The sequence below is a fragment of the Macaca fascicularis genome, chromosome 9, assembly GCF_037993035.2.
Source record: "Macaca fascicularis isolate 582-1 chromosome 9, T2T-MFA8v1.1".
NCBI classification, from domain to species: domain Eukaryota; kingdom Metazoa; phylum Chordata; class Mammalia; order Primates; family Cercopithecidae; genus Macaca; species Macaca fascicularis.
Window position 1 is genome coordinate 788,110 of NC_088383.1, and position 24,965 is coordinate 813,074.

At 43.8% G+C, this 24,965-nt stretch overlaps 1 protein-coding gene across 5 annotated transcripts in view; it reads right to left on the reverse strand.

The window, feature by feature from the left end:
- The window catches only part of DIP2C (disco interacting protein 2 homolog C), a 375,852-nt gene that overhangs the window by 120,892 nt on the left and 229,995 nt on the right, over positions 1 to 24,965 (reverse strand). For all 5 annotated transcript variants that reach the window (XM_005564485.5, XM_065520211.2, XM_065520210.2 and 2 more), the window contains 5 exons: positions 16,928 to 17,137; positions 13,193 to 13,327; positions 10,786 to 10,905; positions 9,108 to 9,305; positions 4,215 to 4,306 (listed from right to left, as the gene is read on the reverse strand). In XM_005564485.5, coding sequence (XP_005564542.3) covers positions 4,215 to 4,306; positions 9,108 to 9,305; positions 10,786 to 10,905; positions 13,193 to 13,327; positions 16,928 to 17,137 — 755 coding nt within the window. The remainder of the gene's footprint in view (positions 1 to 4,214; positions 4,307 to 9,107; positions 9,306 to 10,785; positions 10,906 to 13,192; positions 13,328 to 16,927; positions 17,138 to 24,965) is intronic.

Here is a 24,965-nt window from a genome sequence, read left to right on the forward strand (position 1 = left end):
CGGTCACTGAGAGGGGAGCAGGCCATGCTGGAAAGGTTGGAATGCAGGATCATTGGCCGACACAAAATTAAGTTGTAGATTCTATGAATATATGAATATTTCCTTTCTGTATGGCATTTCTACAGTCCACTACAATCTGCTAAGAGATTAGAAAGGGAATAAAATAATTTGTACGTCTATGCAGATAAGCTACAACCAATTATTTCTTCAAACTGAGGTTTACAGTCATGAGTGTCACGTGATGGACTGAGCTAATGGCATGTTTTTCAGATCTTGATACGGTAAACAAACAGTATTCAGTTAAATGTTTGTCAGATTTTCACATTACTACTGCTGTACAACTACTTCCCCTAAGGCGGACCAAAAAACACCAGGAAACCTTCGAAAATTCAGAAGATGTTAAAGTTCCATCCAAAACTGATGATTGCACCTATTCATAAAGAACATGTTCAATTCTGACTTGTTAATCTTCCCAGAATGCCAGCTCTGGAGGCAGAGTCTTCACCAGGGGCAGACAGCTGAGACGGAGAGGATACGTGTCATCCCCACGGCCAGACTGCAATCAGCCCTCTCCCAAGAAGCACCTCGCGTCTGGCTCCTCTCCCAGCTCCTGGTGTCTCTGCTCAAAGGAAGTTCTTCTTTATCAGGGGTTTAAAATTCTCACTAGAGTTAATGCTGAAAATTCCGTATTATAGACCACTGCAGAGTTGTACTGAAATGTGATGAAATGTGGTGTAACAAAGTTAATAAAAGCAGAATATAAAATTGTACATTATTGTACGCACGCGACAAGTAATGCATAGAAAAGGGGAAAATACTTAAAGGCTCTTTTAGCATCAAAACTGAAATTTTTTTTTGCAATTTAAGGAAGAGAACATTCTGTACTTACATCATTCCTTCAATATTTGAATCAGTCACAAATCCTGTTTTATTGCTATCTCTATAGTGATTCCAATGCAATACTTTACAAATACAAAGATGCTCGATTTTTGTAAACCCACATGGCTTCCCTCCATTCAATCCTCTGTGTACTTCTTTGACACCTCACTGTACCTAATTATTCACAGAGCAGGCGCCAGCCAGTCAGGAGGCACATGTACAGGCTCTTCAGGGCAGCGAAGACCTTTCTGGCCGAAGGATTCCCAGCTCCCCTCCAGGGATCCTCGCACAGGCGGCGCTGCTGTCCAGACGAACGGCTTCAGCACCTTCCACGCTACCTCTGGGCACCCGACCAAGAGCTACAGGCTCATCTTTTCTCCTCGAGAGCCCTTCTCAGATAATATTTTGTAAGAATAATTTTAGAAAAGTAGCACCTTCACCCCTCACCCAACCAAGCTAAACCAATCCCTGCCTAAAATGAGCCTCTTTACATATTTCATCAAAACCGTGCTTCCTGTATCCCTACTGACATCTCAGAGGAACCCAGGAGTTTATTTTGTAATTATCATATGGAAACTTCAAGTGTCTGGAGGCCATACCATGAAAGAATTGTTAAAACTATTAAGACTATGAACCACATTACAGATAATGGAGATATTCCATTACAATTACCATTTCATTATGTGGTAACACACAATTTACAATTCTAACAATTTTTACATGTAGAATTCAGTAGCATGAAGCACAATCACACTGTTGTACAAGCACCACCACCAGCCATCTCTAGAACTTTCTCATCTTCCCAAACAGAAACTCTGTTGCTATTTAACACGAACTTTGCATTCCTCTCCCCCAGTCCCTGGCACCTCACCTTTCTACTTTTGGTTCTCTAGAGTTTGACTACTCTACGGATGTCATGAAACCACTCTTGTGAAAATGGTAACTGAGGAAATTATGACAGTGGAAGGGATCAGACCTAACCAACTCCATCTTGCTTCCAATCTTTAAGCTGTCCTTGTTCATTCCTGGTGTAGGCCAAACTAACCTTGGGAAGGAATTCAGCTCACAGTTCAACTCTGAAACAAAACTGATAATAGCCCTTTCCCAAAATGACCCCCTTCTTGCTTGGGGACCAGTCTGCCTTTGCAGGACTAACAAATTAGCTGCAAGATTAGAAATTACCGGTTAGGGGTCATAACAGCCTCTGGTTCCAACAGTCTGAACCTCCCCAAATTGCCCCTGGGGATAACATCATTATCATAAAACCTAAGATCGGTGCTGGAGGTATTCTGCAGACCTTGCACTGGATGGAACCACTGACACCACCCAGACAGGTCATCTGGCTCAGCCAGTTCTGGGAACCCACCCAGGAACAGAAGACAGCAGGAAAAACTCACTTTGATCCCCGTTTGAGTCCACCTCCAACCCGACCAATCAGCACTCCCCACTTCCCAAGTCCCCACCCGCCAAGTTATCCTTAAAACCTCTGAACCATCCTGGAACACTTGGGGAGATTTGAGTAATAACAGAACTCCAGTCTCCCGCACAGCCAGCTCTGCGTGAATCACTCTCTCCACCGCAATTACCATCGAGATAAATTGGCTCTGGCTAGGCAGCCGGCAAGGTGAACCTGTTGGGCAGTTACGCTCATAGGAGTGGAATCACATAGTACCTGTTTTATGTCTGGCTTATTTGACTAGGCATAGTATCTTCAAGGTTCATCCATGTGTTATGTGCCAGAACTTCCTCCCTTCTGATGGGAAATCCACACCTAGTCCTTAGATTTGGGGCTGCTTCCACCGTTTGGTTTTGTGAATCGGCTGCTATGAGCCTGAGTGTACTCAACTCTCTCCTAGACTCTGTTTTCAATCCTTCTGGGTACACACCCCGAAGCAGAATTGCTGGATTACACGGTAATTCCATGTTTAATTTTTTGAGGGACTGCCATGTTTTTCGGAGAGGCTGCACCATTTTACATCCTCACCAGCAGTGCGCGAGGGTTCCAATTTCCCCACGTCCTTGCCAACACGTGCCCTTTTCGGTGGTTTGGTCATTGCCATGCTTCTCGGTGTAAAGCAGCGTTTCACTGAGCTTTTGGTTTGCTTTTCCCCATCAGAGATGCTGAGCATCTCCTCATGTGTGTATCGGCCACTGCCAAATCTTTGGAGAAACGTCTACTCAAGTCTGGCCCATTTAAACATTTTTGTTGTTGTTGCTTCTTTTGGTGGTGGTGGGTTGTAGGAATTCTTTAAATATTCTAGATATTAATCTGTTGGCAAATAATTTGCAAACATTTTCTCCCATTCTGTAGGCGGCCTTTTCACTTCTCTCGATAGTTCTTCTTGATGTACAAAAATTTTTAATGTCAAATCCAGCAACGTGAGGTATCTTCCCTATATTTTCTTCTAAGGCATTTTCTTTACGTTTTCTTCTAGGTTGTGGTTTTAGCTCTTACATTTAGGCATTTGATCCATTTTGAATGAATTTTTTGCATATGAATTTTTGCACGTTAGGTAAACATCCAACTTCATTCTCTTGCAAGTGGATATCCAGTTTTCCCAGCTGTGTGTTGGAAAGGCTGTCCTTTCCCCATTGAATATCTTGGCACCCTGCTGGAAATCACTTGTCCATATACACGAGGGTTTATCTCCGGGCTCTTTATTCTGTTCCATTGGTGTATACGTCTGTCTCTAAGCCAGTACACTATTGTGATTATTATAAGCTTTGTAGTAAATTTCATAATCAGGAAATATGACATCTACAGTTTACTTTTAAAAGAGGCCAAATGTGTTCAATAAAAAAATGGGAAAGAATCCCAGTCCATGGTCTCCTGGACCTGCTGCAATCTGTTGAACACGCCCCACAGCAGACTCATGCCTTTATAGTATTGCTTAAGTAATCAAAGCTCATGCTTCTGTTGGTTTATGGAGCTCTAAATGATGTCTTTATGTAATTCACTTGGAGTCCTTTAGGTAGGATAACCTAACCTTTGGGGCACGTAAAGCACATAGGTAAAAAGCTGTACATATAAATGCAACAAAACCAGGTTCTATACCCAGCTCCACATCTAAACTGGGGCATAAGGCATGGACAAGACCATTACCTGCTCAGGATGTAACATTAGAATGGAGATACCATTAATAGTATCGGTCCTGTGTAACTTACCAGGTAGCAGTTAAGAAGGAAAACTTGCTTTCCAGTGGAAAGCGGAGGTGGCGCTGAACTCTGCAATACTGAACAAAAACTCTGAACTGTTAAACTCTGTTTAAACAGGGGGCATCTTTTCCACACAGGACTGTGTGTTCTGTAGATTCAACAATGTAAGGTGCACTTACCCTATCTCCAGGCCGCACCATGGGTTCCTGCTTTGTGCCTAATTTGTGCAGGATGCTGTAAGCGACCTTCATACTCCTCGTCCACAGCTTGCCTATGAATACAAGTCACAGACAAATGTGCATGTTAAGCCACACAGAGAGCACTGCTTCCGCAAACCGAAGTCCAGGGCATGAGTCCACTCTGCTTCCTGTATCTTGAACTGGGGGCAGCTGAGCAAAGGGGGAACTGGTAGGCGAGAATGGAAAATGAGTGAAAGTAGAACAGGGATTCTAAAAACAAAGCTTCAGGAGAGAGAATGAAAATAAAAAGTGAAAACCAAGTGTTGGCCTGTCTTCTGATCTGTGATGTGGGGGCCAGCGGTGGGGGGAGCTGACAGTGCACACACCGTCACAGGGCTGGGATCTGCCCAGCTGAAATGACACTGCCAGGGAGCAGGAGGGCCCCAAGAACCTTCTCCCTGCAGATCAAAGCTCCAACTCATCCTGAGTCCCTGGAGTCAAGAGGAGTAAAAGCAATGACTCCAACTGCAACAGTCAGAGCTGCCCGGACGCTGGAACAAGGCCGGCACAAAACAAATCCACTCTGAGTGCACGAGGTGCCTGTAGCAAAGCCCCTGAAAACACCGATGGTCAGCACAGAAACCGTGGGGAAGGTTCTAGGGAGGAGAGTCCTGTGGGGCCACCGCAACAACGTCACTGCCACAAAGTCACGCCCGGTGACACGTCCCTCATCCACAGTCGGTCCCACGGGACTGAGGAACACAGCAGAAAACCACCTCAAGAGGCTCCAAACTCAAGTCCTGTGTTTCTCACCTTCAAACTTTCCTAACCTCAGGGTTTTAGGGTTTTTAATGATGAATCCTTGGATTCAGATAAAGATAATGGTAAATATAACAGTCTGAGATCAAATAACGCCTTTAAAGCCTAAAATGAGTTCTTAAATTACACAATGGCCTTTTACAAGCTAGTCTCAGAGGCTTCAGCTGCGAGAGCTTCTCGTAGTCAAGGTGTTAAAAGACACGATAATGCTTTAATAGTGTAATAAAGGTAACAGCAATCTTAACTATTTTGTTTCAATGCAATCACTGTTTTAATCTTTTCCCTATTTTAAATGTAAACGCTAAATCAGATTTCGTTGTTTACAACACAGTGCAAATTTAAAAACCCTGAATTTGTTTATTTCCTATGGGAATGAGGGCTCCTCGGGTATTATTTGTTTACCACAGTATTTATCCCTTGCTAATGAGAACATGAAGAGAATTTTTTTTTTTTGTTCTAGTTCCTAGGACATGTCCTGGTCATAGTATGGGTTCAGCAAATGTTTCTTCATTTTACTAATGTCACAGGCAAGCTGTAATGAAATACAAAGTTACAGTGTGCATTCTAGCATATTCTTGAGCACTTTTGCTAGACACACTTTTATTCATGTACCCTCCTCCCGTCTTCCTTAGCTCCTCATCCTCAACACCATAGGTAGTCTTCAAGACTGGCAGCTTTACAGTCATCTGCAATTCTATTTGGGGATTTTATTTTCCTGAAAACGATCACTGGCTCATTAGATGTAACTTGGAGTATTTCTTCCCCAACAAAAACTATTATTCTGTGGCTTCGGATTTCTTTAATGTGAATAAGATTAGGGAACTATTATAGTTGGGTAAACAATAACAATTCATTGCAATTGAGAGAAAAACAATGTGTTGCAACTGAATAAATCAATTACACTCGATTAGCACCATTCTAGTTTGTGAAAATTTCAACTTCATTCTCAGCTAAGAGTCTTGACATCCTAAGTTCACACAGAAGCTAGTTAACAATAGAGAGTTTGATAAAACACATGCAAACTTTTGGCAAAATTCTTGAAATATATTTGGTATACTTCTCAAACAGAAAAGGCAAGAAGTTAAGCTGCTGATATAAAGATACAGCAGTTCTTAACTGATGCATAAAGGAGATGTGTGTGAGGTCAGCACTGTTGTATTAGATATTAATTGTAATTTCACTTGGTTTGGACTGAGGAACAGGCAACTGTACACAGTGTAACTGGTGAGGGGAGAAGTAGTGGGTGGCGATGGGCTGAACCGGAGCAAGCCCGGGAAGGAGGCGGGAACTTGAGACACACCATCAACTATGCAAAAGAGCAGCAAGGCCACAGAAGGGTGGCCCAGTGCGCTGCTAGCTCAAGCGTGTAGATTGCTCGAAACACCTGGAGTAATAGGAAAACCATAAATAAAACATTAAAAGGGAGATGAACATGAGCATCTGGCTTGGTAGGAACGCAAAATGAATGTGTAGGTCTCTCCCGAAAACCACAGAGGCAGAGTGTAGCGCAGAGCTGCTGGACGCAGGACGTGAAGGGCAATTAACGGCACAGCGTGACTTATTTTTACAAGATTATGAAATGCCACGGGTAGTCTAAGGTGGAAAACAGAATTATAAGATGTTCCACAAGTTTATTGACTTGTGGCTTTCATTAGCCACCTACACTTTCTATTAATGATCCTAAGTTTATCAGCTGGGAATTCTGCTACCCCAGCGCTTCGTAGGAAGCTAAATTTGGGGGTTGAGGGGAAACAGCAGGAGCTTAGAGAATACAGCCCTTCAGTTACACCAGGTTACTCAGTATTAGAACAATTCTCATTCGACGAGCTTGTTTCTGAGTCATCTCAGCAACAGCCAATCATTCGTTCATCTACATTAGCATTTCTGTGCAGAGGGAGCTTTCCACAGTGTTCACTGCGTTTTCATCTGATAAGCTGTAATCTTCCATTTGGAAATGTGTCACTTTCTTATATTCCTTTAACAAGTAAAAACCAAGATCAACACACGGCCTGCAATTAATGTGGGTAATTAAAATACAACAACATATAGATGATTTAAAAACAGGAGTTAAAATGCATTGGTTGGGGGCACGAGTTCTGATGACTCCAACTTTTCATATGAATATTCAGTCTGTGTCTTACATCTCCCATTTATCTTAACCTTGCAGGAAGGGGAAAGACGCCAGCACTGTTCAATGTTCCAGCAGCAGAGAGGGGCGATCCTTCTGATCGAGATCATGAGCCCCGTGAGAACTGTGTCTTATTCGTCTTTAATTTCCTAAAACTTAGTCCCATGCCAACGCATACTGCATGCTTAAAACGTCCAAGTGAACGTGTGTTAGTGCTCAGAGTGAACGCACGCACCCGGAAGAGCACGGCTGCTCCTGGAATTCCCGGCATGTAGGCGGGGAGGCCTCGGAGGCCATCAGCTGTCATGCAGCAGTGACTCCAAGTACACAATTAGCTCCAGGGCTGAATTTGGCCGGAGATGAGGGTCACATAGAAAAGTCTTTCATCCTTTTGACTGAATAAAACCTATTTCTGAGGGCATAATTTTAAAAGTAAAGCTTATGCTTCATCATGGATGACACACACTATCCATTTAAAACCACTGAATGAAGCCATAAAAGCAAAGGAGCTACAAAACACACGCTCCCAAACCCAGTATGCTCCTAGGCCCAAATCCCCCATCTGTCGGTGAAATGCACAGGTCGACAGCTGCCGCCTCCCGGAGCCCCACCCCGAAAGGCTGGGCTCTACTTAGATTCCATGATTCAACAGAGCATCTGGCTTTGGGCCTCCATGGCTAATGGAGAAATCAACTCCTTTCCTACCTGCAATCAGAAAAGTGTTGTGTTATAACAAAACCTAAAGTTAAAAACAAAACCTGCGAACAGACAACAGGTGGAACGACGTACTGTACCATGCCCAAGAGCCTAGAATTGAAACAGCTATGTTTAAAATTTGGAACATCACACACCGGGGCCTATCATGGGGAGGGGGGAGGGGGGAGGGATTGCATTGGGAGTTATACCTGATGTAAATGACGAGTTGATGGGTGCAGCACACCAACATGGCACAAGTATACATATGTAACAAACCTGCACGTTATGCACATGTACCCTACAACTTAAAGTATAATTGAAAAAAAAAAAAAAAGTCAAAAAGAAAAAAAAATAAAATAAAACAAAATTTCAACTGTCAACATAAATCTCAGACATGCAGACATAATGAACCATTTTGGTCCTTTAGTTATTTTCTTATCTTTTGAAAACTCGAATTAATTTTTTAGAGATGGGGTCTTGCTCTGTCACTGAGGCTGGAGTGCAGTGACACAATCATAGCTCAATGCAGCCTCGAACTCCTGGTCACAAGTGATCCTCCTGCCTCAGCTCCCAAGTAGCTGGGACTATAGGCACGAGCCATCATGCCAGCTTTTTAGTTACTGTTTTCTTTGTAAAGCTGAAGCAAAGAGAAAATAGCCTGACAATCTGCTCCTCCATGGTCTCTTATCCACAGAAAAAAAGAGAATGCATTTCTCTGCTATCGTTAACCATGTGCAAAAGTTTTCAGGCTGTATTAATTGTACTGAAGACTTAAGGGAAAGGTGGTTTCTCTGGCCTTCTGAAAAAGTCCCTTGGAAACCGATTTTGTTTCTTCTGAGTGATACATATCTGAAAGCTTAGATTTTTCTAACTACCAATCTTTGCTGAAAGCATGCATTTCAATAAATCACGTATGTATTTAAGAAAATCTAACATCTTATTAAAAGTTATGGTCACTGCTTCAAGCAGCCATTTCTGGTTTTAACTCAAAATATATTTAACAAAATAACTTTCGAGATTCCATTTATTTCTGTGCCAGAAACATAAGGCAGCTTAAAATCCATCAGTCACCAGAAGTAACGGACACTGAGCTTTGTGCGTTCGGGAGTGGCTGTGCGTGGCTATGGGCAAAGGGCAGAGGGTGAGCCTCGGGATTACCGTGAGGATGTGAACGGACACTGAGCTTTGTGCGTTCGGGAGTGGCTGCGAGAGGGGGTGGGCAAAGGGCAGAGGGTGAGCCTCGGGATTACCGTAAGTGAGGATGTAGAGGGGCTTCCCGTTGGTGTCCATGGTGGTCAGGCAGGGCGCCTTGGGCGAGATGGTGCCCCACCTCTGCAGCGCGGCCTCCAGCGACGGCGGCCAGTTCGTGACCACGCCCAGCTGCTCTCCACGCATGGCCAGCATCTGGGCCCCCTCCGGCTTTGGTTGGTTCGGATCTGGTTGTTGAACTAAATCATTTGAATACAAGAGGTTATGAGAGAAATGCATCCACATTAGCGTGGCTACTTTTTGTTCTTTATAAAGAAGCCAGGAGATTTATACTTAAGGTGCACATTTATTGGCTGATAGAAAAGCATGCTTTTCTACAATTGGGGTCTATACACAAGCATCACGAATGCTGGTAAAAAATCAGTTCTTGTAATTTCCAAGGCAGCATGTAGGTGGAGTGCTTAGGTGGACCTGGACACAGCTGCAAACTGACAACAGGTGGAACTGAGCAGCATACAGGCAGAGAGCCTGGAATTCAAACAGCCATGCTGAAAATTTCCATTATCAACATAAACTAGTGATTTTGGACCCCAAATTGCTTAAATCTTGCTAAATTATATTTTGTCCTTAAAAATTAATGGTACATTTATTTTCCGAGGCAGGGTCTCTCTCTTCTGACTTGGCTGCGGTGCAATGGCATGATCACAGTTCCCTGCAGCCTCGACCTCCCAGGCTCAGGTTATCCTCCCACCTTAGCCTCTGCTACAGTCCTAGCCTGTAGCTAGGACTACAGGCATGCACCACCGTGCCCAGCTAATTTTAGTGTGTGTGTGTGTGTGTGTGTGTGTGTATACATATATATATTTTTTTGTAGAGCCAGGGTTTTGCCATATTGCCCAGGCTGGTCTTGAACTCCCGGGCTCAAGTGATCTGCCCACCTTGACCTCCGACAGTGCCAGAATCACAGGCATAAGCCACCGCACCTGGTCTGAGCTGTACATTTAAATCTGCTACAAGTACTCTGAATAACAGCAACACGGAGCAAGTATTTTCCTGAGTAAAACTAAAATCAGTGCATCATAAATACCACCTGCCCAATCCTTGCGAGAGGTGAAGAATGGAAATTATCTCTTCCATTTCTGGAACAGACTTGTCTCTCACTTTATGACTGAGAAGAAAACCGGCCGCTTTTACTTGTGGTTTAATGCATAAGATAATAAGGAGCTCAAGTTTGCTACAATGAGCAGTTCTTGTGCTTTGTTTCAACTTTAAGTTGTTTGTCTAAAAAGACCCAGGAGCATTTGGGGGCAAAGGCAGCAGCTCCGGCATCTATAAGGAGCAGCAGGAGGAGGAGGGAGGAGGCGGCACCTCACACGCCTGTTTTGCTGTGAGCGAAGGATTTCCCCAGTTTACTTGTTTTTCTGTATGTTTATACTTTACTTGTATTTCTATACTCTTAGAGTTCTTAGAGAGAGACCTGACCTGGGTAACGGAACAAAATCACCTCCTGAAGAGGACGACTAACAACCAGGTTTAGAAACCTGCCAACACGGAGGCTGCCTGGGAACATCACCTGCTCCCTATACCTGGGTTCCCATTATCCAATGAACGCCAAGATTACTGCTCTTAAAAAGTAAAATAGCCCTGCAGAAAAAAACGTCATTGCTTATGGGACCATAGGAGCATCTGGAAGAAACACGTGGGAAAGAGTTCTCTCACCTTCTAATAATTCTTCAAAGTCATCGACAAAGAATTCTCGTAAAGGTGGTCGTTTCGGTCGTTTGAGGGTATTGACGAGCTGCTGGATTTTTGCTGACACCCGGCTACTTACTGGTACTCCTGAAAAACAGGAACCAGTGGGTGGGGGAAGCGATCATCACAGCTTCAACGAGCACCCACAGTCCCACAGCCCCCCTGCCCAGCACGGCTGCAACAGGCTGGCGTCCTTCTAGACGCCATCCCGGGAAGGGCCTGAGGTGGTCATGCTGTACAGTAGCCCTGTGGCTACGCAGGAGACAGGACAGAGATGCATCGGACCCGAACGTCTCCCACGTTCCAGCATGCGCTGTTCTGCCGGTCATGCTGGGAAGAGCCTCAGGACCACATGCTTGACCCCGGCTCTGATTCTCAGGACAGAACTGTCATCTGCAGAGGGCAGACTCCTCATTCTCACTGCCCCAGGTCCCCCTTCTCAACAGGGCGAGACCATCAGTGGAGCAGTAAGGCCTTCCCTGAGTCTGTCTCTCCAGGGACCGTCAGCATTCGGCCTCACGGAGGCACGAGAACATCGGGCTGGTGAGTCACGTCTGGAACCCCCAGCATCCCACAGCCCCGGGCTCGGGTTCCAGCACCACCACGTCCAAGCCCTGTCCACTCCTAATAAGGCTGAGCTCCTCACACATGTTCCAAACCCACGCAGCTCAGCCCACACACAGGCAATGCATCCTCAAACACAGAAGTTAAAGTCTCTAAACTCAAATTTTTGTGTAACAGAATACTAGCACATACCTATCCAAGTGGACTGAGAAAAACCCCATTTTATAATACTGTGCTAATTACAGCAAATGCTGCATCACTCTGAAAATCAACTGATTTAATAAATGAAAAAGTCAGTTTTCAAATTTCAAGATAAATCAATCAAATAAATGAACAAGACAGAGGATCAAGACACTGATGCTCCAACTAGATCGAAAGTGTCCTCCTCAGGCACACGCCGCAAGCCAGCAGGACCTGGGAAACCATCAGCCAGAGTTGTGGGCCTGGACGGTGCAGGGGTCTCTGCAGGTGCAGCTGGCAGGCCATTCCCTCACCTGAGGCAGAGCCCTTGTTCGCCCCTGCACTGGACCATAAAAAACAGACCTCAACATTTGGGGGGAATAGAACAGAATTCAAGGAAATTTTTTCTATCAAGATTTTTTAATCAGTGTCTCAAAATGCTCTGTGGGCACTTTCAGAATTGAGACATTAAATATTTCATATCTCTGAAAATACAGAAAAACACACAATCCAGATCTCTCAACATCTAAGCATAGTATTTTCCCATTAAATAGCCCAACTAATTTGGTTCGGACCAATCAGACCATCCCCGCCAGGCTACGATTCTCAAGCTTAATTTGGCAGACGTCAGAATCACCTCAGAGCCCCCAGAACTTCTAGCTCATGACGTCTGGGGTGTGGCCCAGAATCACCCTCCCAGCGAGGGCCCCTGTGGGTTCTGGTGTGGGAGGCTGTGACACATCAAGACGACACAATACACCACGCGGGATTTACCTGGGGAACAAAGGCGAAGATGACAGACTTGAAAGATGACATAGTTACTAAAATGACCGTGACAAGAGTAACAAAAACGGCCAATTTACTATAGACTGAACTTATCAGAGAACTAAAGCAAATAATGACACAGAAAGGCATTCCAGCAAAAGTCATCGCACCAGCAACCAGGGCGATTTCAAGTGCACTAACTGGACACTTGCAAAGCCACGGCCAGGCTCTGCCTCACCTGAGGATGCAGCGGTGTGCCTGTTGGAGCTCGGATAGGCCTCCCTGTCCACTGTGCCTTTCGGCGCTCCCACAGGCCTCCCTGTCCGCCTGTGAGTTCCCTGCACCACAAGATGAGGGCACACCAAGGCTTCTCCATGCAGCTTCACACGGGGGCATTGTATTTCATTCACTGCTAGGTTCTACACTGACTTTTATGATCCCGGGAAGGACTGAGACTTAAATAGAACAGCGGCTAGGTGATACAAACCGCCGCTGTAATCAGAACGTACCAAGACCAGGCCACAGGAAGGAGAAGCCCTCAGCCGCAGCCTGGTACCAAGTCGCTGACATCTCTGTCCAACATGGATAAAAAGACCCTCTTTCCTCCAAAGTCTAAAGCAACATATCGGCCCATCTGACAGTAATTCTGTTGTACATTTAACTTCATCTTGCTCTTCTAAGTGACTGTTCATGGTCTTAACACCTGTACAAGAATTTCTCAGTTGCTGAACCACTGTTAGTTATTCAGCAGATAAAATGACAGCAGATTGCACCCCAGGAAGAAACACACCCAGTCACGGGCACAGAACGGGACATCAGCACAAACCGTTTACCAGAAAAAACGCATCTCTGCTTTGGGACGTACCATCCCCGGTCTCCATGAGCTCGGCGTTGCCGTACTTGGGCGCTGTCCGGGACCCCGTGGAACCCTGTGGTCTCTCCACCTGTATGGAGTGCTCTGAGGTGTACGTGGTTACGTCAGGAGGTGCAGAATGATTTTCTGTAAAGAAGCACATCATGAGTGTTTCTGGTGGTTGTGGCGTTTGCTCGCAGGTTGAGCCATAGCTCAGGAAGAGACCGGAGCACAGGCGTTCACCCTGGGGGTGTCGTGAGAAGCCAAAGCCGGTCTCAGCCACGTCTGCCACAAACATCCGGCACAAAGGGGGACCCCAGCATAACTCATGTTGCCGCAAATGGAGCAGAGTTCAGTGAAACCTCAATTTCCTAACAGGAGCCACGTCAGCGGCGTTTTAACTAGAATAACGCTAGACCGGCGATGGCAGGGTGTCGGGAACCCTGTGTGTGTTCACGGAAGGGTCCCGTTTCCTGTCGGCCACCATCGACACAGCCCAGGGCTTTACTCATGCTTTGGAGCCCAGGGCCTGGAAATGGAAACCCAGCTCTGGAAACTTCTGGGGATTTGAGGATGTCCCTTAAGCTCTCCGTGCCTCAGTTATTCATCAAATGGGAACAGTAATGGCCATGACCATGTAGGGTAGTTGGGTGGATTGCATGAGCTAACACATACACGTTCATAGGATTTTCTTTACTAAAGGGGGAAACATCAAGAACTATTATTATTTGTCTTAGTACAAACAATACTAATCATTCAAAAAACCACATTTACACCCTAATGTGTACTAAGGACTGCGTGAGGCCAATGAGCGCATGGAGCTTTCTCTTATAGCACGCGGTGGAGAGAAAGCCAAGCCGGACGTGGCTAAATGGGGAAAAGCCTGCTTTGCTAGTTAATGAATAAAACGTTGAAGATGCGCCAAGCAGCCCACGGACCACGCCCGTCACACCTAGAATCCTGATGGGCGCCACAGTGCAGATCCGGATTCTGAATCCTCCTTTGACAGCAGCTTTTCAGGATCACCCACCACTGTCCTACGTGACAGAAGCCACAGAAGCGTGACATTCTGTGCTGCTGAAAGTGGTGCTCATCCCCAAAGCCTTTCTTCACCGGACGCTGCCCGTGTCAGCACCGCGCCCAGAGGCCGTCTAGACGGCGAAATCAACCGAACGCACAAAAACAGCAACAGAAAATCGAGGCACAAGAGAGACCGTGAAACGAGGCTCCTTTATGATCCGAGAACCGGGCGGGGTGGGGGTGCTGAGCCGCCTCCTGAGGGTGTCAGTCTGGCGTCACAAGTCGATTTGGCAACGCCACTCGCTTGGAACCCCTGACTGAGAAGAGAATGATCGGCTCTCACTAAGGGGAGGGTCGGCCACACCGTCCGTCCGTGCCACGACTTTCCACCTGGAGGCAGGAGGCCCGACTTCCTGCAGAACCAACCCTCAGTCCTCCGCGGATTGGATGGTAGCGTCTGGGAGGCCTCCTCTCAGCTCCGAGGTGTGAAAGCGCTGCAGCCTCTAGATGGACAACGGGTACAGCAGTGGAAACAGAAAACTAGAATGCGATTTCCTATCTTATGCCAAACTGGCTTGACTGTGAAGATGCATGTGAGATGTCCCTACTTAACTGCTGGCATAAACTGGTGGGAAAAATCCACAAAGGACTTGAGATTTCGCTTCAACAAGTAGAAGCGCGGCCAGCTCTGTGAGACTGCGTGACCTGGAGTCTGCAGCCCTGGCTTTTCTCCCCTCGGACCAAGGCAGCCTCTGTGGCCGCCCCTTCGGTCCCTTGCTGGAGGGCTTGGCCAGTGTGACTGTTGTGCCCAGACTCCTTACAACACTCGCGCACACACGATCACACATGCTACGTTCTCGTTCACCGGCACATCTGACTTTTTACTTCTCTTGTTTTGCCACACAAAATATTTTTCCTCTTCTAAGTTTCATTATTTTGCCACGGCTTTTCCAAAAAAATTCCAAGTTATAGAAAATTTCCAGATAGTCTAGGAAGATTATCTTTGCGCCCAATTAGAAATTACCGGAATGTGATCACCCGAGAGTTACATTTGGGTCACACTGAGCCCTGATGTGCATGAGTTAGGAGCCCCTCCTAGTTTGGATACATTAATTCTTTGTACTAAAACTTCCTCCAGTATTGAAAGGGTAAACCCACAAAGGGAGGCCCAAGTGCAGTGATCCATTTATTCAAAAATATGTGTTTTCCTTGGTAAGATTCTGTGCATTTTCTTAAAATTGAATAAAATCCGAGGATACAAATGCTTCCACCAAGTGGCAGAGGCGGTGTCTGGCCTCCCCGTTCACGTCTGGCAGAGCCTCAGCCACTATCCTGGGATCCAATAAACACACGGAATTTTATTATGGAAAAATACATAACAGTCACACATTTCTGTTCAATATTTAACCTACTGTGATTTCAAGTATAGGTTAATTCACATAAACCAGTGTACATGTTCCTGAAACTGTGTCATACTGAAGTTTAACACTGCTTTGCATTTGAGTACTACTTTGCAAACTTTTAGAGTGTATTTCTGTTTTCTCCTTTATACTCACAACAGTTGAGAGAGAAAAATTATTTTCAATTTTTTTTCCCTCACTCAAAGCCTGAAGCAGGAGAAGGGACTTCAAGATCCCAGCAGCAGTTATTGGGAAAAGTGAGACAGACCCAGCTCTCCTGACAGCAAACTCCTGCTCCAGACAGAAAACAGCTGACGCTTTCAGTGTCAGTGAGCACCGAAGGGGCTGGGACCCAAGTCAATCCGAAACGCCTCTGGGTGTCAAGGAGTCAGTGATCTAGAAGTGAACATTCTGGGGTTCTGGGGTGTCTGTGGGCTATCTGATCACACATGACGTCCACCTGCTTCCCACTGAGGGTTTTGCAGAGATCAGGCTTTCCTGCAGTAGCTGGTGCTGGGAGCATCTGAGCCTGTGGCTGGTGCTCCATTATCGGCGACGTGGTACACAGTCGTCTCCGGCTACTGCTTTAATAGAGACACACACCAAATCCTATTCAACCCTAGTCCTGTACTTGATGGAAAACATTTACTCCTGAACCATTCAGAGGCAGAGCAACACGAGGCTCATCACCGCTCCCCCACGTGCAGACTCTTCCTCTAATAATTCTCACTTCACTCCTTTTCTACGGCATCTTCAAACGTTGTGGGGCAGTGATCCTGACTTCGTTCTTTTTCTAATACAGAGGATCTCCCTTGTCACAGAACCTACACAAAACAGTGCGCCACGCCCGAGAAATCTGAACACCTGTGGCAGACAGTAGCGTAAAGTGGCCGTGATTAAAGCCCTCGTTTCCTTAAATGACTCCCGTGGTCAGGAGAAGCACACTTTAAAACCCTGTCCTGTTGACTGGGACTGTTAAGGTTTCATGTAGGAGCATAAGTGAGAAGAAAAGATGGGAGCGGATATGGCTGCAGGATTCCCCAGGAACACGAATGGACTTATGAACAGAAGGCCCCTGGAATTCGGATATGGCTGCGGGATTCCCCAGTAACAAGGCCCCTGGAATTCCAGCTGTGGGAGGGACCTGGGCATGAGAAGCAGTAAAGCATCTTCCAGAAACAATCCAACCAAAGCACCCCAGGGGCCAGAGAGGCTCTGCGCTCTTTCCACTAAGGGATTCCACAGCCATGATGCAAACAGAGGAGAACGTGCACACACAAAGGCATTTAAACAACAGGCACAGAAAGACACTGTGAAGCGTGCTCACCTATGTGGGTCTGGGCCATGACGTCCGCCAGCCTGTGGGCAGCCCCGCTGCCCCCGCTCTGCGTGGAGGACGAGGAGGTGGTGGACGTGGTGGAGCCGTGGATGGCCTGACTGATCCAGTGCTCCATGTTGATGCTGCCCTGGCTGGAGGTGGGGGTGCCCTGGGAGTCCCCCTGCACTGAGCCTTCATCTTCTGAGCCAGAAGAGGTATCTGTGTAAGAAGAAAGGCAATTTGCTGTATGTTGCAGCAAAAACATGCACCACAATCTCAGTCCCTCGCCACAGATGTACTTCACACAAGTCTAAACAGTTGTTCAATGACTTTGCTGTAGACACTCTCGAGAAGTTAAACCACTTTTCAGATAATGAACCATTTATTTTAGCATAATGAATTTTTTTTTCCAAAACACCTTAAACGTGCTATAAGATGTTTGATACTGTCATCTCAAAGATGCACTGACACATTTCCTCTGCACAGCAGTTTGGGAAGAAACCAAGTGTTTTCTTGTGTGTCAGAAAGTGAGAGGGCAAGGGGAGGCGGAGGGCCTGTGCGGCTCTCAGGAGTCTCAGTGTGACTATGTTTAGCCCTGGTTAGTCCTGAGATGCTCTTCTGGGCTCTGATTTATTTCTACGTTGGTGTGTGTGTTAGATACCCATGCAGGTGATTTTTGCATCTGTGTGTTAGTTACCCATACCGCTGATTTATTTCTACATCAGTGTGTTAGATACCCATGCAGGTGATTTTTGCATCTGTGTGTCAGTTACCCATACAGCTGATTTATTTCTACATCAGTGTGTTAGATACCCATGCAGGTGATTTCTGCGTCTGTGTGTTAGTTACCCATACAACTGATTTATTTCTACATCAGTGTGTTAGATACCCAAGCAGGTGATTTCTGCGTCGGTGTGTTCGATACCCATGAGGGTGATGGATTTCTACATCGGTGTGTTCGATACCCATGCAGCTCCCTAAGGATCAAGACGCTGATGATGGTAACAGGAGAGAAAGCAGAATGTGCCTCACATGGAGCGGCCCCCTCCACCTCCCCCGTTTTCCTCTGGGGCACACGACAAACCCTCATGTTACATTTTACACTCAAATCTATTCACCTTTACAGTATTCGTTTCTTATACATTCTCATCGGTTTTTCTATCTGTACAAATTGGATATCTTGGATTATGATAAAATACATCTATTTTTTCACTATAATTCACGAGAACATTTTTCATTTAATACTTTTTCATGCAGTACCAAGGTTTTTGGGAATAAATTGCTGGTGTATTTGTTAAACTTCAATGTAAGAATGACACTCAGAATCCTACCTACAGGTGAGTAATGGGAGACGCCGGCTCAGGTGAGCAGCTCCAGAGCATTGGGTGAGAGGAGGAGTCACAGCAAATAATCTTAAGACACGGGTTTGCTTTTTAAAAGACAATAATAGCAAACGATATTGACACTTATTACCACTGTCACATGACTTATGCTGTCTGGGAATTTTTTTTAAAAGTTTACTTGTTAGAAAAGCAACAATATTAGGAGTCTGAAAATTCTCTATCACCTTTTTTTTTTTTTTTTTCTTTTCGAGACAGTCTTGCTCTGTTGCCCAGGGTGGAGTGCAGTGGCACGATCTCAGCTCACGGTAACCTCTCCCGGGCTCAAGCGATTCTCCTGCCTCAGCCTCCCAAGTAGCTGAGATTACAGGCATGTGCCACCATGCCTGGCTCATTTTTGTATTTTTAGCAGAAATGGGGTTTCACCATGTTGTCCAGGCTGGTCTCAATCTCCTGACCTCGTGATCCACCTGCCTCGGCCTCCCAAAGTGCTGGGATTATAGGCGTGAGCCACTGTGCCTGGCCCACCCTGCCTTTTAAGAAAACTTACACAATTTATATAAAAATAAAAGTAAAACTGACACAGCCTTGAGACTTTTGAGAAAGGTACACAACCAGGTGTCCATATGCAGCACAACCATCTCCCCAGAACGTCTTCTCACAACCCTTTCCAATCTTTCATTCCTCACTCCCACCTACCTTTTCCAAGAAACCTGCAGAATAATGTGATATAGACACTCGACAGAAAAGCAGCAAACCAAGCAAGCAGCATATGAAATGGATGATACAGCATGACCAGTGGTGACTAGAATTATACACCATGGGGACAGGAAGTCAGGTTGATTTAACATTCAAAAGTGCATTAATGTCGTACACCATATAGAATTACGGAGTAGAACCGCATGTTAACCTTAGGAGACATAGAAAAGTACTGGCAAATTCAAGATAACAAAACTCAGCAAAACAGGAATAGAAGGCAGTTTCCTCAACCTGGTAAAGTACATTTGCGAAAAGCCACAGCTAACATTGCATTTAATGGTAAACAATAGAATGCGTTTTCCCTAAGATGGAGAACAAGACAAAGATGTCCCCTCTTGCCACTATTATTCAAGATTATCTGGCAGGTTCTAGCTGGTGAAATAAATTAACAAGTTTAGTAATGAAGACATCCAGATTAGAAAGGAAGGAATAAAAGTGTCTTAATTCATAGATGACATCACCTTGGGATGTAGAAAATGGCAAGAAGTATATAAAAAATGTTTTGCATTACTAAAAAAAAAGTTTGATGAGGTCACAGGACATAAGACAAAGATATACATATAGTAGCAATAAACAACCTGAAAACAAAATTAAGAAAATAGTTCCATTCACAATAGCATCAAAAGCATAAAACACTCAGCTGAACTTCTAACAAAAAGGTACAAAATGTGTACAATGACAACTATAAAATATTACTAAGAGAAATTAAAGATCCAAATAAATGGAAACTAAACAAATGGAGATAGATTCACCATCGAGAATTGGAAAACTCAGTATTATCAAGAGAGCAATTCTTCCCAAACCGTTCCATTAATTCAAGGCACTGCCTAATAAAATCCCAGAAGGCTGTGTGTGAAATGGAAAGCTTACTCTCAATTTTATCTGGAAATACAAAGGACCTACAATAGCCAAAATAATTTTGAAAAAGGAAAACAAAGTTGGAGAACTTCACTATCTGATTTCAAAACTTTACATAAAGTCACAGTAATTAAGGCAGTGGTATTAGCACAAAAATAGACGTATACATCAAAGGAACAGAATTAAACCCAGAAATAAAACCTTATATTTATGGTTAATTTATTTTTGACAAAGGTCTCAAGACAATTCAGTAAGAGGTAGTTCGTTTTTTCAACAAATGTTGCTGTGGCAACTGGGTACCCACACACCAAAAAGAAAAAGTGTGGGGGCAAAAATCCCCCAAACCAAACCAAAACAACAAAAATCCCACTTAGATCCCTACTGCACACACAAAAATTAACTCCAAATGGATCACAGACCTAAATGAAAGAACAGTAAGGCCATGAGACTTCTAAAACTTCCAAAAACACAATCCATAAAAATTAGTAAAATGGACTTCATTAAAATAGAAAACTATTAAGTTTTAAAAGATGATTATCTCTCTACAGCTAATGTAACAAATTACCTTGATCTTAGTGGCTTATAATAAGACATGAATCTATTATCCTACTGATGGAGAAGTCAGAAGTGTAAAATCTAAGTGTCAGCAGAGCTACGTTCCTTCTGGAGGCTTCAAAGGAGAATCCACTTCTTTGCCTTTCCCAACTTCTAGAGGCCACCTGTGTCCCTGACTCATGGCCCCTCTTCATCTTTAAATTGCATCACTCCAGTCTCCAGTTCTTTTCTCTTGTAAGGACCTTCTTGATTACAGCGGGTCTACACACTTAACCCAGGATAATGGTCCCATCTCAAGATCGTAAATTAATCAAATTAATCAGCTGCAAAATCCCTTTTTCCACTTAAGGCAACAGGTTCATAAGTTCTGGGGAATAGGACCTGGGTATCTTGGGGGAAGGGCATTATTCTGTCTGCTACATAATAGTTTGTTCTTTCACTGAGAAACTTTACATCTGTAAAAGTCTTATATTCAGATTGTATAAGGCACCTATAACCCATAAGACGACAACCAACCCATTTAAAACATAAGCAAAACATCTGAACATTTTACCAATATATACAAATGGCTATGAATAGGAATTAGCACATTAAAAGATGCTTAGCATCATTCATTGTTGCAAAGTAAACACACAATGATATACCATTTCACATCAATTAGAATAGCAAAAATAAAAATATCAACAATAACGATTGCTGGTGATGTGGAGAAACTGGGATGCGCATATGCTGCTGGTGGAAGTGTGAAATGCTGCAGCTATTTTCCAAACAAGTTGGCAGTTTTTAAAAAGCTAAACCTAAACTTACAATAAGAGTCAATCATGCTACTTGGCATCCACTTAAGATAAAGGAAATTATATGTATACACAAAGATATGTACCATAAATGTTGACAGCAGCTGAATACTGGAAACAATGAATAACCAACTGGTAAATGAATAAACAGAATGTGTCATAGCCATCAAATAGAATATAAATAAAGAAGAAGAAATAAACTACTGGTGCATGGTACAGCAAGGACTTCAAAACAGGTAAAGGAGGTATACAGAAGCATGTACATTTTATGATTTTAGATCATAAAATTATAAGATTAAAAAACCAAAAATCATAAAATCATAGAGTAAAATATTCTATGATTTTACATTCTAGAAAATTTAGAGAGCACTGTTATGATTTCTAGGGTTCTTTCTCATAGAGCTAACCTTTCATCTGATATCCTTTGCAATCAGCCAAGTACATTCTTTAGCACATTTATAGTGTAGTTCTGCTGATAACACATTCTCTCAGCTTTCGTGTTTGGGAATGTGTTGTTCACCCGTTTATTAAAGGAGATTTTCCCTGGATATAAGTTGACAGGCCTTTCTCCTGCTTTTAGTGCTTTAAAAAATGTCTTTCCATGGTCTTCTGGTCTCCACTGTATCTTCACAGAAGTCACGCGTTGTTCAAATGCTTCTCTGGTGTGTCACGTGTCTTTTTCTTCTGAGTCCTTTCGGGATCTCCTCTTCATCTTGGGATTTCAGTACTTTGGCTATCATGAACGTGGATGTGATTCATGTTATACTTGTTCTGCTTGGAGTTCACTGAACTTCTCGGGGCCGGACACAGGTGTTTGACAGCAATCTGAGAAAATTTTGACTCATTTTTTCAAAAGCTCCTGCTCTTCTCTTTTCCTTCTTGTATTACAAGTATATTAACATATCACAGGAGCTTCACGTTCTGTTGGCTTTTAATTTTGGTTTCTCTGGGATTCACTTTGGTTAATTCCTTTTCATCTCTCTTCGAGCCCACAGACTTCATCTTCCTACTCCAACTTGTTAAGCCCATCAGCGAAATTTCATCTCAGTGTCATATTTCCAGCTTTATAGTGATGTCTCATGTATACCCTACATATGCACAGCATCTCCTGTCATCGATATTGCCTACCAGACTGGTACATTTGTCACAACTGATACTTCTACAGCGAAACATCATTACCACTCAACTCCATCATTCACATCAGGGTTCATTCTTGGTGTTGTACAATATATGGGTCTGGACAAATGCATAACATGTATCCACCATTACAGTATCGCACAGAGATCACATGATACTAAAAATTCTCCTGCTCTGCCTATTCATCCCTGCCTCCCCCTGGCCCCTGGCAACCACTGATCGTCTTACAGTCTCCATAGTCTTGCCTTTTCCAGGATGTCATAAAGCTGGAATCATACAACCACCTTTTCAGATTCCTTCTTTCACTTAGCAATATGCCCTTCAAGCTTCCTCCGTGTCTTTTTATGGATAGCTCATTTATTTTCAGCCTCCAATAATATCCCATTGTCTGGATGTACCACAGCTCACTTATACATTCACCTACTGACGGGCATTTTGGTTGCTTCCAAGTTTTGGCAATTATGAATAAGGCTGCTCTAAATATCTACGTGCAGGCTTTGTGTGTAGACATAAGTTTTCAACTCTTTTGAGCAAATGCCAAGGAGTGTAATTGCTTTATCATATGGTAAGAGTATATTTAGTTTTGTAAGAAACCACCAATCTGTCTTCCTAAAGGCTGTTCTATTTTGCATTAAAACCCGCAATGAATGAGAGAGAATTCCCACAGCTCCACATCTTCACAGGCTTTGGTGTTGATAGTGTTTTGGATTCTGGTGTAGTGATATCTTACTGTTGCTTTAATCTGCATTTCTCTAGGACACATGATGTAAAGCATCATTTTATAAGTCGATTTGCCATCTTTATATCTTCTTAGATGAGGCATCTGTTTAGTCTTTGACCCATGTTTTACTTAATCATTTTTTAAAGACAGCGTCTCACAATGTTGCCTAGTCGGGAGTGCAATTCACAGGCGCAATCCCACTACAGATCAGCCTAGGAATTCTGACCTGCTCCATTTCTAACTTAAGCTGGTACCCCTCCCAGGAGGTCACTGGGTTGACACTGAACTCAGTGTGGACACCTGAGAGGCATAACTCAACAATCAGAGCTCCTGAACTCAAGTGATACTCCCGCCTCAGCTTGCCGAGTAGCTGAGCCTGCAGACACATGCCATCACACTTGGCTGGCCCCTATATTTTAATCAGGTTGTTGTTATTGTTGACTTTTAAGAGCTCCTTGTATTTTTTTTTTTTTGAGACGGAGTCTCGCTCTGTGGCCCAGGCTAGAGTGCAGTGGCCAGATCTCAGCTAACTGCAAGCTCCGCTTCCCGGGTTTACGCCATTCTCCTGCCTCAGCCTCCAGAGTAGCTGGGACTACAGGTGCCCGTCACCTCGCCCGGCTAGTTTTTTTTTTTTTTTTTTTTGTATTTTTAGTAGAGATGGGGTTTCACTGTATTAGCCAGGATGGTCTCAATCTCCTGACCTCGTGATCCACCCGTCTCGGCCTCCCAATCCTTGCATATTTCAAATAAAAGTTATCATTTATGTCTTTTGCAAACATCCTCTCCCTGTGTGTGGCTGGTATTTTAATTACTTTAAGAGTCTCTGACATAGCAGAAAATGTTAATTTTATTAGAGTCCAGCTTATCAATTATTTCACACATTGCACCTTTGGTGTCATATCTAAAAAGTTATTACCAAACCCAAGTCACTTAGATTTTACCTTATCTTCTATGAATTCTACAGTTTTGCACTTTACGTTTAGATCTGTCATCTATTTTGGCAGGCAGGAATACTTCACCACTATACTAATGAGGACAGCGGTTGTGTGATCTGTTTTAATTTTTTTGAAAGATGTAAGGTCTGTGTGTAGGTTTATGTTTTTCTTTGCATGTGGATGTCCAGTTGTTCCAGTACCATTTGTTAAAAATACTGTATTTGCTCCACTATATTGCCTTTGTTCCTCTGTCAAAGTTTAGTTGACTATATTGTTACTGGGCTCTCTATTCTGTCCCACTGATCCTTTTGTTTGTTCTTTCACCAATACCACAGTCTTGATTACTGTCGATTTATACTAAGTCTTGAAGTTGGATATTGCCAGTCTTCAACTTTGTTCTTCTAATACTGAAGTGGCTGTTCTGGGCCTTTGTCTCTCCAAATAAACTTTTGAATCAGTTTGATGATATTAAAAACAAAAAACAAAAACAAAAAAAAACTTGTTGGGATTTTTGGTTGGGATTGCATTGTAAGGAAAACATCTTGACAATATTCAGTGTACCTATCCATGAACATGAACTACCTGTCCATGTAGTTTTCCTGTGAATGAGTTTTATAGTTTTCCTCATAAAGTCTTGAACATATTTTGTTAGATTTTATGCCTAAGAATTTCATTTTGGGAAGTGCTACTGGAAATGGTTTTTACTGTTATTTTTAGTAGAGATGGGGTTTTGCCATGTTGGCCAGGCTAGTCTCAAACTCGTGACCTCAAGTGATCCACCTGCCTTGGCCTCCCCAAAGTGCTGGAATTACGAACATGAGCCAGTTTTTAATTTCAAATTCTACTTGTTCTTTGCTGGTAAACAGGACATTCAGTGAACTTTTGTATATTAAACTCAATTCTTTTGGATCTTCTACATAGGCAAACATGCCATTTATGAACTAAGTT